Raw genomic sequence first — 11,769 nt, forward strand, 5'->3', positions numbered from 1 at the left:
GCTTCCTACAGACCACCTTCCTGGTACTTTCTGAGAACTGGCTCTAATGGAGCCCGAGTTGCCTGCCCTTGTCCCTTGGGCATGGGGACTGTGCCCTGTCCAGTGTCTTGTCCCCTCACTGAGTGCTCATCTGGGCTGTGGATTCCCAGGGGGAAGAAGTGAACGCTGGAAGAATCGGCCTGACCATCGTCATAGCTGGAATGCTCGGGGCTGTGATCTCAGGCATCTGGCTGGATAAGACCAAAACCTACAAGTAAGTCACTTCCTCCTGGACTGTGAACTGGGGACCCATGTTCTGAAGTGACACATTCGTTAGCAATACGGCTCCAAAGGTTTGGGTGTGGCAGCTCCGGGTTTGAGTGGTCAAGCGGGCAACTGAAATTGATCTTCTCCGAGCCTCAGTTTCCCCATTTATAAAATAAGGGAAACAACAGCCGCCCCGTGGAGATCTTAGGAAGATTGAGGTGGAGGACATGAGGCCAAGCACAGCACCTTGCCCAGTCCCAGCCCCCAAGCAGCTTGTGCAAGGTGCAGAAGAGGGAGAAATACAAATGAATGTGGGAAAATGGCAGCAGTTGGGAAGTTTGCGGAAACCCCAAAGAGCAGAGTCGGGAGGTGGCTCCACTGCCCTGTGCCCATGGCTCCCTCTTGGACCCCATGGGTCAGCCAAGGTGCTCTGTGCTTCCTCCAGTTTGCAGTGTATTATCGTGCAGTTGCTTACACCTCATTGGTAAATGTTGTGATGTGCTTTGGGCCTGAATGCCCAACACCCACTGAGATTTTAGTGTACGCCAGGCTATCCAGGATGCTTGTTAGAAATACGGATTCCTGGGCCCCACCCTCAGGATGCCAGTTCAGTAGGAGAATCTGCATTTGTAAAAAGCAATCCCAGGGTCTCAATTCAGTAGTCAGCCTTAGAGAAAAGTCTCTGGAGAACAGACGTCCGACATCCTTCTCTTCTTGTAGTGTCCTTCCAGTCCTCTGCATGCAGTGAGTGCTCAATTAATGCTGGCTGGCAGGGTAGCTGCCAGGGTTGTCCTGCACTGGGGCAGGGCAGTCCTCTGGGCTGCTTTGTCAAGGCCTCCAAAGTTCCCAGTGTCTGGAGGCGACAGACAGTAGCAGACCTGTTCTCTCCACACAAACCCGCTTCTGTGAGGCTGTGGTCAGACCAGGTCTCAATCTGGCCACCCTAGTCAAAGGCCCATTGAGGCCATCCCTGGGGATGTGGCAGCTTGGCTGAATATGACGAGGAGCCCGGGTTGGCTTAATTACTGCTGGTGGAGCTTGGCTGCCGTCTCGTCTCTGCCATCTGTCAATTGCTTGCTCACGGCCAGACACCAGAGCCCTGAGGCCTGGCCACCCCCAAGCCAGGGAACAGCAGGGTCCCTTTTTCCAGGGCTTGCCCTGTGGCAGGAGAAGGGAGGGATTGGAATGTCAGCTGGGCTGGGACGTGGGCAGCCAGATGATTCAGACGAACTGGAGAATACAATGGAAGGGCTGGGGAGGACACCTCAGAACCTAAGCGTCACCAGTTCCTGGTGTCCCCTGATGTCCCACTCCTGCAGGCAGCAGTACTACGCAGGCAGAGAAAGGAGGTGAGAGCTCTGTGATCTGGTTATTTCGGTGACATTTCTCCCCTCCCTAAGGCTCCCAGATTTGTTCTATTTGGTTTGGAGGCTGGAAATTGGGTCGTCCGATCCCTTGATGTCAGGCTGAGACTATAGATAGTTCTTCTAGAAAGATGGGTCAGTGGTTTAAACTGAAGCTATGATTAAACAAACATGCAAAGATGAGCTTGTGGGGTCAGCGAGAGAGCCTGGTGTCCATGAAGGTGCATTCTGCAGGGTGGGGGATGGGGAAGCTCCTCTACCCTCAGCAGCTCTGAGCACTGGGTGGGAGGGGCCTCCTTCAGAGGCTTTGGCCTTAAGCTCTTCCAAAGATGCCACCACACAGTGTATTAGTATTCCTGGGTGCTGTGGCGGAAAGAGTGCAGGGTTCAAATCCCAGTCCTGCATTTACTCAACAGGTGTCTTTGGACAAACAACTTAACTGGCTGAGCCTCAGTTTCCTCATTTGTAAAAGTAGGGATAGTCATTCATTTCTTGCCCGGGTTTTGTGAGGGTTGAGTGAAATAATAAATGCCTGTGAAGTGCTTCGCAGAATTCCTGGCACCTGATAAATGCGGTATCAGTAGGACATAGCCTCAGTCCGCATTGCTGGCGCCCCAGCTGTGTTTCTGGCTCCAGGGGAAAGCAGTGAAGGCAGTCAGCTTTCCATGTCGGAGTCCTGATGTGCGAGGCAGGAGGGCGGAGGGCTGTGCAGAGCCGGGCCCTGCAGTGAGTGGGGCAGGGAGAGGAATGCAGGTCCCGCGGCAGAGTCAGGGCCCAGCAGAGTCCTGAGTGCACAGCACGGGAGGAGACACGTGTGGAGGGCACAATCAGGGTGAGGCTGAAACCGAAACCAGCACATTGCTGTTGGTCCTTCCCAGGGGACAGACACAGGGAGATGTCACAGGGAGTGGGCAGAGCCTTCTCACTTTTGCTTTGGAGTCAAGCACTAGTTCAGGGCTGGAGAATGTCCTCTCTCAGTCCTGCTGTCTGGAGTGGAGTGGTTCAGACTCAGCAGGAAAAGCTGTGCTGCTACTGTGCACGTGGCAACAGGAAGAACTCAGAGAAGACAGAGAGAACCTAATGACACTGCCCAGCATTGTCATGGGGTCATGGGGACAGCAGACAAGCAGAATCAGATGGCTTCTGGGGTAGTTCTGCATGCCACTGCCACCTGACCAGAGCTCGTGTTGGTCCTGTTTGTTTTTTGGTGCAGGATGAGGCAAGGAAAGGCTGTTCCCTTACTGCTGTGGGTAGACATGACGAGTCAAGGTGCTGCTAGATGTCGTTGAGAGGGTTCTGCAGGAGGACACACGTGCAGCAGACAGCTTCATGCTCCCTGGTCTCACCTTTTCTAGCACTGACCACAGTGTACTTCAGGAATTATTTGTGTGATCATTGGTTTAGTGTCCACCGACCTCTTGGACAGAAAGTTCTATGAGAGCAGATGTCCCAGCACACAGCAGACGGCTTGACACACAGCAGGTGCTCAACAGATACTTGTAGAATGAATGAATGGATGATCCTGTTAAAGTCAGAAGTGTATGACTCAACCTCTTTGCCTCTGCTTGTAGGGAGACAACCCTGGTGGTCTATATCATGACTCTGGTGGGCATGGTGGTGTACACATTGACCTTGAACCTGGGACACCTGTGGGTAGTGTTCATCACCGCTGGCACAATGGGGTAAGTTTCACCTCTAAGCTGTTTACCTGGAAAGCACCATCCTATGGCTCCTAGAGGTGGTGACATCCTAGGAAGCAATATTGATCCCTTTGCTGCCTTGTCACTCACCTCTGGGGATGGAGAAATGGTGCCAAGATGTCTTGTTTACTTGCAGCACTTCAAAAGGCCACCTCGGGCTCCCAGGCCCATCCCTGTGGTGGGATGGAGTGTGTCCTTCACAGACCTCTGGGAGGCTAGGACACGTTCAGAGGTTTTTTCAGCTCTGCCTGGCACCACATGGGGTCACAGCTCTTGACCCCATGAGCTGAGAGTCAGAAAGTCTGGGTCCTGGTCTCAGCTCTGGTGCTGACTATCTATTAGACCACAGGTCCATCACTTAACCACTCTGGGCCTCCGTTTCTTCATCTGTAAATGATGAGTGGCCTGCCTGAAGAGAGGCCTGCTCAGCTTTACCTCCCAATCATTTTTGTGTAGGCAGTTCATGAGTATGTATGTTTGTGTGTGTGCGTGAGAAAGAGAGATTCAGAGAGACAGACAGACACTGAGTCCTTCTCAGCTGGCAGCTCTGTGGAGGGTAATAAGGAGGACTCCGAGCTCCTCCTTCCAGGTCGCTGAGGGCCATGGAGAAGCTGTTCAATATCCAAGAACTTCCCATTCCCAGCATAGGGCCTGTGTACCCAGGACACAGAATTTCTTGGCTGAGGACTGAACACTCCAGGCATCCCCAGCCCTTCTGTAAATGCTGACTCTGCCTGTAATTGATGGCTGGACAGAGAAGAAGCAGGGGACCCCTAGAGGCCCCCTGAGCACAAAGCCTCCATATGAACTTCCTCCTGGCCTCCAGGGGTCTCTGTTTCCTTGGTATGGCCACCTGGGGGATGGCCTGATCCATTCAAGGGCCTGGCATGTCTTGATGGGAAGAAACAAACAGGAAAGGAGTTCTAAGGGAGGAGGTGGGCCCCCATCCTTCTTGTTCTGGAAGTTCTCCATCACCTTGTTCTGTGGTCTGGCCTTCAGCTTCTTTATGACTGGCTATCTCCCTCTGGGATTTGAATTTGCTGTGGAGCTGACATACCCAGAATCAGAAGGCATGTCGTCTGGCCTCCTTAATGTGTCTGCCCAGGTAAGGTTCTTATTTGGTAGTGGCCCCAAAGCAGTGGCTCTTGGTTTCCTGCCTGGCTTGGCTGATGTAGGCATTGCATTGTGGGAGCTGAGTTCCTCCACGGGCTAGTTGGCTGGGCCCTTATTTCCACTCTTTGTGCCTTTCCAGGTATTCGGGATCATCTTCACCATCTCCCAGGGCCAGATTATCGACAACTTTGGGGCCATGCCCGGAAACATCTTTCTGTGTGTGTTCCTCACCCTTGGAGTAGTCCTCACTGGTGAGTCAGGGCCTCAGGACAAGATGGCACTCAGGCTGCCCATGGGCTTACGCTGTTGGCAATTTGGGACCCCAGTGTCTTGACTGATCACACAGATTGGGGGTACACATGCAGGAGGTTAGGGTCCTTGTTAGGGAATCTGTTTGGGAGGCAGTAGCATGTATTGATGGAATGACTATGGGCTTTGGCGCCAAAAGACCCTCATTTGAATCCCAGACCATGACACTGATCTCCATAGCTATCTGACCTTGGCCAAGTGAACCAAGTTCTGGGAGTCTCCCTTCCCTCTTCTGTAAAATGGCGATTGTTGCGAGGATTAGAGCAATGTGTGCCAACTCCTTGGCAAATACAGGTGATCTATGAAGGTCAGTGTCATCATTGGCTTCTGCCTGTCAGGGACAGCAGGCTTTATCAAGGTGGCTGATGGGACCCCCAGCTCTCTGGAATATGTGAAGTAGGTCTGGGATACCTGTGACCATAGGGAAAATGAGGGCTCCCCCTTGGATGAAGTTGACCATTGGTTGGCTTGATAACTGTGTTTCTCTGTTGCTCTTCCTTCTCGACCCCTCGACCTCAGCATTCATTAAGGCAGATCTCCGGAGGCAGAAAGCAAACAAGGAAACTCCTGACAATGTGAGTATGTGGGAGCTTGCTGGGCAGAGTTCTGAGTTCTTGGCTTTGCTGAGGATGTGGCTGCATCGGTGGGGGCCGGTGGAGCTCCCAGAATGGACTGGTTTTATGGTGGCTGTGAGACCATCTCAACTCTCACAAACATGGCGCCCAGAGTTTGCTCAGTGGGTGTTTCAGCACTGCATTTCTGCTGCGCTTTCCCGGGCTCTTTTCCCACTTCCTGCCCTTGTCCTGGCCTCCCTGCTCTGTCCCCAGAGGACATCACTATTGTCACAGTCTGCTGAGTAGTGTCCACCCCTCATCCTGAGATAAGCCCTGAGGCCCTGGCTCCACTGCTTTCAGCCTGGGGCCCATGGCTGGAGAGGAGAGGTGGCAGCCAGGCTTGACCATTCTGTCAGGGTGGTGGTGGCCCCAAGGCAGTGGCTCTGGTGGCAGATGACAGCTGCTTAGGCAGTGGGATGGGGATGGAGGGACTGGAGCCAATGGATTGCCAGTAGGGCTTTAAAAGGACAGTTCAGGAAGCAGGAGCTGATGGCAGTGGAAGGGGAAAGGACCAGGAGTATGATCTAGAACAGAGGAGTGTTTCCCATCTGCTCAAATTTGCTGGGAACTATTTTAACCAAAATGTTAGGTATCAAATCTGATCCAGGATGAAAGGAATATCAAATCTGAGAAGGAGTAAAAGTGAGATATTTCTTAAAAAACAAAGAAAACACTGAAACCTGTTACAGAGATAATACACATTCTTTGTAGAAAAACAAAAAGATACAGAAAAGTGTACAATATTTAAAAATCACCTGTAATAGCATCATCTAGAGATGAGTTGTTATTTTTTTGCATTTACTTATCCATGTCTATATCCACATATACATGTATTTTTTTAAAACAAAAATGGAATCTTCCTGTATCTGCTTTTTCACTTGTTGTGAACATTTTATCAGGTCATTAGTCTTTTATAACATACTTTTAATGACTGCACAGTGTTTTAATGACTGCGCATGGATAAACCATGATTTGTCTAACAGTTTTCTTGCCTGTGGACATTAGATTGTTTCCAACTGCTGTTATAAATAATATTGTGATTAATGTCCTGGAAGCCGAATCCTTGTGCATGTTCTTAAGCACAGTATTTCCTTGAGAAATGGATCAGTGGTCAAGCACATTTTTAGGACTTTGAAATGTATTGCTAATCTGTCCTCTAGAAAGCTACCATCAGCACTACCCATTCACGTTGCTGTAGCGGTGAATGAGTGCCAACACTGAGGATTTATCATTTTGAAAAGTCTTTGCCAATTTTCTCAGGGAAAAAATGGATCTGAAAGAGGTACGTTTAGCGTTTTAAGGATATGCGTTGGCAGACAGATGATGACCTTAGTTCTCTACTATCTGTCTTCTGATCTCATGCTCCAGAGCTGGCAGGTAGCGGCAGGTAGCCTGTGGGAGGAGCAGCCTAGGGCAGGAAACTCAGTGGGGAGACAGGGAAAGCCTTGGAGCAGAAATGCTATTCTCTAGATGGGGAGGGGCCCGGCGTCAGCACTGTGGAGACGGCTCTCCCTGTGCCGTGGACAAGGAAACCTAATGATGTGGAACACTTTGGTGGCTATATGGTGAGCCTGGGAAAAGGTGCCTGTACTAAACCAGGATGGATTTCTCGTGAAAAGGTTTCAATGTGGAATGTGACATATTGTGTCAAGTGATGTGGGATTCTGCTATGTTTACTTTGTAATCTGTGTTTACGTTGGCAGATACAGTCAGACAAGAATGTAAAGGTCACCTACAATCCTTGCACCCAGAGATAACCCAGTAACGTTTCTGTGCGTGTGCTCGTGCACATTTGGTTTTCTGTCCTGCTTGTTTACTTAATATAGCTTACAACCTTTGCACACCATGACATTTTACAGCCTCATATCGACATACATGTATTTCCATTTCGTCTTGTTGAATGTTCAGGTTGTTCCACTATTTCACTATTCTTGCAGCCAGATCCTTGTGCACGTGGATGGCGTGGTTAATCAAGGTTGGAGGTGTTGGCTCAGTCACCTTTTGTGTGGAGTATTGGAAACAGCACTGAGTAGGAGGAGACTTCAGTCTGGTGCTGGTGTCCCTGGATAACTCACTACGCGTCTCTGTCCCTCACTTGCATCTGGGCCAGCTTAGTGTTAGGGGGAGGTCAGAGTCATGCTGGGCTGACACCCAGGGAAGCCAGGGCTGTCACAGAGCACCCCTCCTTGGAGCCCATCATTACACACCCCGTGGCAGTGAGTGTAAGTAAGACCTGCGCCCCAGCACACGAATTCATTATCAGAGCCAGGGGAAGACACAGCCCACAGCAGATCTGGACAGAGCTGCTCTTTCTAATCAGTGAGGTGTATAGTTTTGGTAAAAAGAGACAGAACTTCTGGGAGGTGTGTAACAACTGACCTCGACTATGAAAATCTTGGTTTGGTTTCTATTTTGCCTTCAGTCGGTAGTTCTCAGCCACAGTGGCAGGGGCTGTGCTTCTGTCCCCATTAACCTGGGCTTCTGGTTGTGATTTCAAGCTGCTGGCTCTGGCGGAGGCAGGCGTGTGTGTGTGCGCGTGTGTGCCAGAGAAAGCCTGCCTGATCCACTTAAGTAGGCTGCTAGTTGCCTAACGAAGGCTTCTCATCGAGGCTGACCTGGTGGCAAGTTAGCAAGACTGAGAAGGCAAAGGGTGGATTGCACAGCTGTTGCCACTGCCGTGGACTGGCCAGGCGACACTCCCTGGGGCAGAAGCACCATGTGTCACATCGGCCCTGCACTGCAGCTTGGCCCTGCACACTCTCCCCAGCCGAGTGCTGTTGACCGTGCAGTCCTGTGTCTGGGCCTGAGGGCTTCGAGCGAACTAGACGAGCCCTTGAGCTAAGAAGCAAAGCGCTCCTTAAACCAGCAGACAAGTGCCCAAGGTGGCGGTGTGTACCCAGGGGCCCCACGGGATGACTTCCAGACCAAATTTAATTCTAAGCCCACCTAACAAGTGTGACCCAGAAGACTCTCCTAGACCTGTGCCCCCCTCCCTGAGAAAGCCAGAGCCAACTACCAGCTCCTTTTCTCTGTGCACAAATTATAGACACCTGTTTCCGTCCACTGAGCTTATATATGCGGCCGGCATCCTGCCTTTCTAAAGTCTCTGTCGCATCCATTGCATGCATGTTATAACAGTGCTCCTCATCCTGGGGGGTGCCTCCAGATGGGGTAGTCGGGACTTCTGAGGGAGTCGCGGGCTGGGTACTTTGGCCAGCTACTTGAGGCTCAATCCCGGTGAGTTGCAGGCTGTCAGCATGGGGAGGGAGAGAGTGTGCACAGTGGCGCTCGAAGTGGGATGGTGGGCAGAGGTGGCATCACAGAAAGCTGGCCTTTTTTGTTTTTCCTTTGATGGCATTGTGATGGGGTGTGCGTGTGCAAGTGTGTGTGAAGCACACTTGTGGCAGGGGCTGGAGGCTGTTTTCTCGTTCCCTTTGCTCACTGTTGGGGATGTGGAGTGGCCTCTGACTCTTGTGTTTCCCATTGATACAGCGTCACTGACAGGCGTTGCTCCAGGTGGGGTGGAGTCCTGTGTCTCTTTACCCAAAGGGCTGCCTGCTTGTTTTGCCTTGTAGAAGCTCCAAGAGGAGGAAGAGGAGGAGGAGAGCCATACCAGCAAAGCCCCCTCGGCCCTCTCTGAGGAGCATTTCTGAGAGAGGAAGGTGGTGGCGACTCAGGGAACACGAACACCACCCCCACCTTCTGTCAGCTCAGCTCACTGCCAGCACAGACGTCTTCACTGGAGCAGCTTTTGGAGGGAAGCGGCTGGAATGCTTGTGGCCTGGATGGCAGGGCCTGTGCCTCCTGGAGCCCACGCAAGAGCTCCTGTGGTCTAGTCGGGGAAAATGGCACCCTTCACCAAGTTCAGGTTCGACTCCGCCCCTCCCCCTTTGGGAGCTGGTGTCGGGAGAGGCTGGTGCAGGACCTGGGGGCCGGCCCTGGCCTGGGGTTTGCCTTCCCTCTTCCTCTCCTCCCTTATGGAGAAGGCCTGTAAAACGATCACAGGAGAGCTCGTTCAGGATGTTAACTTGTTCTAGTGTCTTAAGACCCTCGAAGCCCAGTTCTCGGGAGCGGCTGCTCTCTGGATGAGGGTCATCCGTGGGGCCTCACTGACTGCTGAGTTCTCTGGGAGAGACAGCGCCATCAGAACCACCTTCATTGGAGCAAACCCATTGGCACTCTGGGCCTCGATTCTCTGGGCCTGACCTTGGGGTCTGTCTCCAAACCCTCTTTCCTGAGAGCTATCAAACCAACATCAATAAACTTGAGAAAAGCTTTGTTGTGACCACGAAGGAGAAAGCGGTTTGGCCAAGTTTACCGCCCAGGTGTGCGAGGCTGCTGGGCACCTTCTGAGCATCTGTCAAGGCCCAGATTTGGGAACTTTGGTACTTGATTTGGGGACGGGAAGGTTCTTTCTAAAGAGAAGTCCTTGCCCAGGCACTTCTGTGTGTGTCAGTCACCTCTGGCGCCTTCATCTGGACACTGCCTTGAGAAACTTGGTCATTGGCCTAAGTGCTTCTGTTCTCTGGAGGGAGGGAAATCCCAGCCGACTGCCTGTAACCTTGCTGAAAAGTAATCTTGATTCATTCCAACCTTAATACCCAATGCTGCTTCTCAGATGAGAGGAAAGGGCAGAAGGAAGGAGGCCCTTGATGTGGGAATTGTCTGCCTGAATTAAGCATATCTCACCTCTGGTGGGGACAGTATCTGGACCCACCCCCTTGAGCAACACTCTTTATCAGATGTTCTCAATTTAAAGGGATTCCCTTGGAACCATCTCAAGCTGACCTCCTCTTCTGCCTACCTTGCTGTCTGGCTCTACTCATGGGCTTGGGTCGCCTTTCCTGAAAATAAGACATTTTGCATTTCTCCTGTGCATTGAGCAGCTGTGATCTTGACCACCACGCTGATCTGCTGTGGCCACGGCCCTGGGCGCAGCATGTCGGGGCAGCCTGCGCTGGCTGCAGTGCAGCGCTGCTTAGGCCGCTGCCCGAGGGGAGCCTGGCGTGTGTGTGTACAGACTCTGTCATAATAAAAGTTCACTTCTGATGGGGGGACTGAGTTAGGGGTGGAAGGGAGGTGGAGAGAAGGTGGACCTTACTTTGCGATAAGGAGAAAGGTCTTTCCTCTTCAGCCCCTTAAAATGTGGTAACCAAATGTTTACTGAATCCATTGCTTTATTATAAACAGTTTGTATTTTCTATTCGTAATACCAGATGTTTTAGGGCAATAAAAGATTCTTCACGTGGCCTGCCTTGTCGTTTGGGGGGCCAGAGATGGCGTTTGGCAGTCCCCACAGGACTCTCGCACATTTCTGAGGACGAAGGTGTGGGAAAGGGCTGCAGGGGTGAGGGCTCAGGGCTGGAGGGGCAGCTCCTTGGCCTTCCACAGAAGTGGCCCTGTTTACATCCATGTTACCATCCTGGAAACCTGGGTTATCTTTTACACACAAGGCTGTAAAGGTTACTGTCGACCTCTGGGGGGGCTGCGCCTCAGCGCCCATCACATGACCCTGACCGCGTTGTGTACTGTGCACACAGGAAGACAGTTCATGGAGCGTGGCTGCTCAGAGGGCCCACTGTCGTTTGTGCCTCTGCTTCAGAGGGTGGCCGAGGTGTTTGTTCTACAGTCACCCCAGCCTGGCACCAGTCTGCTCTGGCCGGAGTCCGCAGTCTCAGCGCCTGCAGCTCCGTCACCGTTTTTCTCCCGAACTGTCCTACTTACTGCCACTCTCCCTCCCAGTCGCGTTCACCTTATGGCTGTTACTTGGATATGCTGCTGCCATCGGTTTTCTGTACATTTCTTCCCTAGAGAGGTGCACTGTGCCTGGGGCGTTCTGGCACCAGCTCTGTTAGCAGTTCTTAGCTGGAGAGAGACAACAGTACGATTCTCCTTAAAATCATCTGGGAAGGGAGCCAAGCCTGGGCTGTAAAAGAAATCTAAGAGCCATAGTGTCTGCTAGATACTCTAGGTCCTTGTCTTTATGTATCTGGAATCACACTTCTATGATGCATGCCTAGAGGATCCAAACCATCGTAGGCTTTCATTCACTCTTTCTTAGGTGGGCTCCATGGGGTCTCCACTCAGAGGTTAACTCTGTAAGATCATTGCTTTTCTTACTGCCTCTTTTTCTTACTTACTCCGTACCATACCTGGTGAGTAAGGGAAAGATAGTCCTTATCACTGAGCTACTCTTCTAGATGTGCTATTGTGGGGATGTGAGCCTGGAACTGCTACACTACTTTTGGCACCATAAAGGAAGCCAGCCTGAGGACGAAGCCAACACAGGAGGGCAGAGCTGAAAGAAATGCAGAGAAATGGAGCTGAGTCCTGATCAAACCATCCCTGAAGCCTATATCCTCTTTTCAGTTTTGTGAGCCAATGTTATCTTTATTGTTTAAGCTGGTTTAAGGTAAATTTTCC

The 11,769-nt window shown here is 51.6% G+C and overlaps 1 protein-coding gene across 1 annotated transcript in view; it reads left to right on the forward strand.

The window, feature by feature from the left end:
- The window catches only part of LOC106830936 (FLVCR heme transporter 2), a 54,915-nt gene extending 44,319 nt beyond the window's left edge, over positions 1-10,596 (forward strand). The window contains exons 5-10 of the mRNA XM_044774036.2: positions 150-253; positions 3,182-3,292; positions 4,310-4,415; positions 4,563-4,674; positions 5,252-5,307; positions 8,922-10,596. Of these exons, the coding sequence (XP_044629971.1) occupies positions 150-253; positions 3,182-3,292; positions 4,310-4,415; positions 4,563-4,674; positions 5,252-5,307; positions 8,922-8,999 (567 nt within the window). The 3' untranslated portion in view covers positions 9,000-10,596. The remainder of the gene's footprint in view (positions 1-149; positions 254-3,181; positions 3,293-4,309; positions 4,416-4,562; positions 4,675-5,251; positions 5,308-8,921) is intronic.
- Positions 10,597-11,769: the final 1,173 nt, after the last annotated feature.

The sequence above is a fragment of the Equus asinus genome, chromosome 7 (assembly GCF_041296235.1).
Source record: "Equus asinus isolate D_3611 breed Donkey chromosome 7, EquAss-T2T_v2, whole genome shotgun sequence".
Lineage (NCBI taxonomy): Eukaryota > Metazoa > Chordata > Mammalia > Perissodactyla > Equidae > Equus > Equus asinus.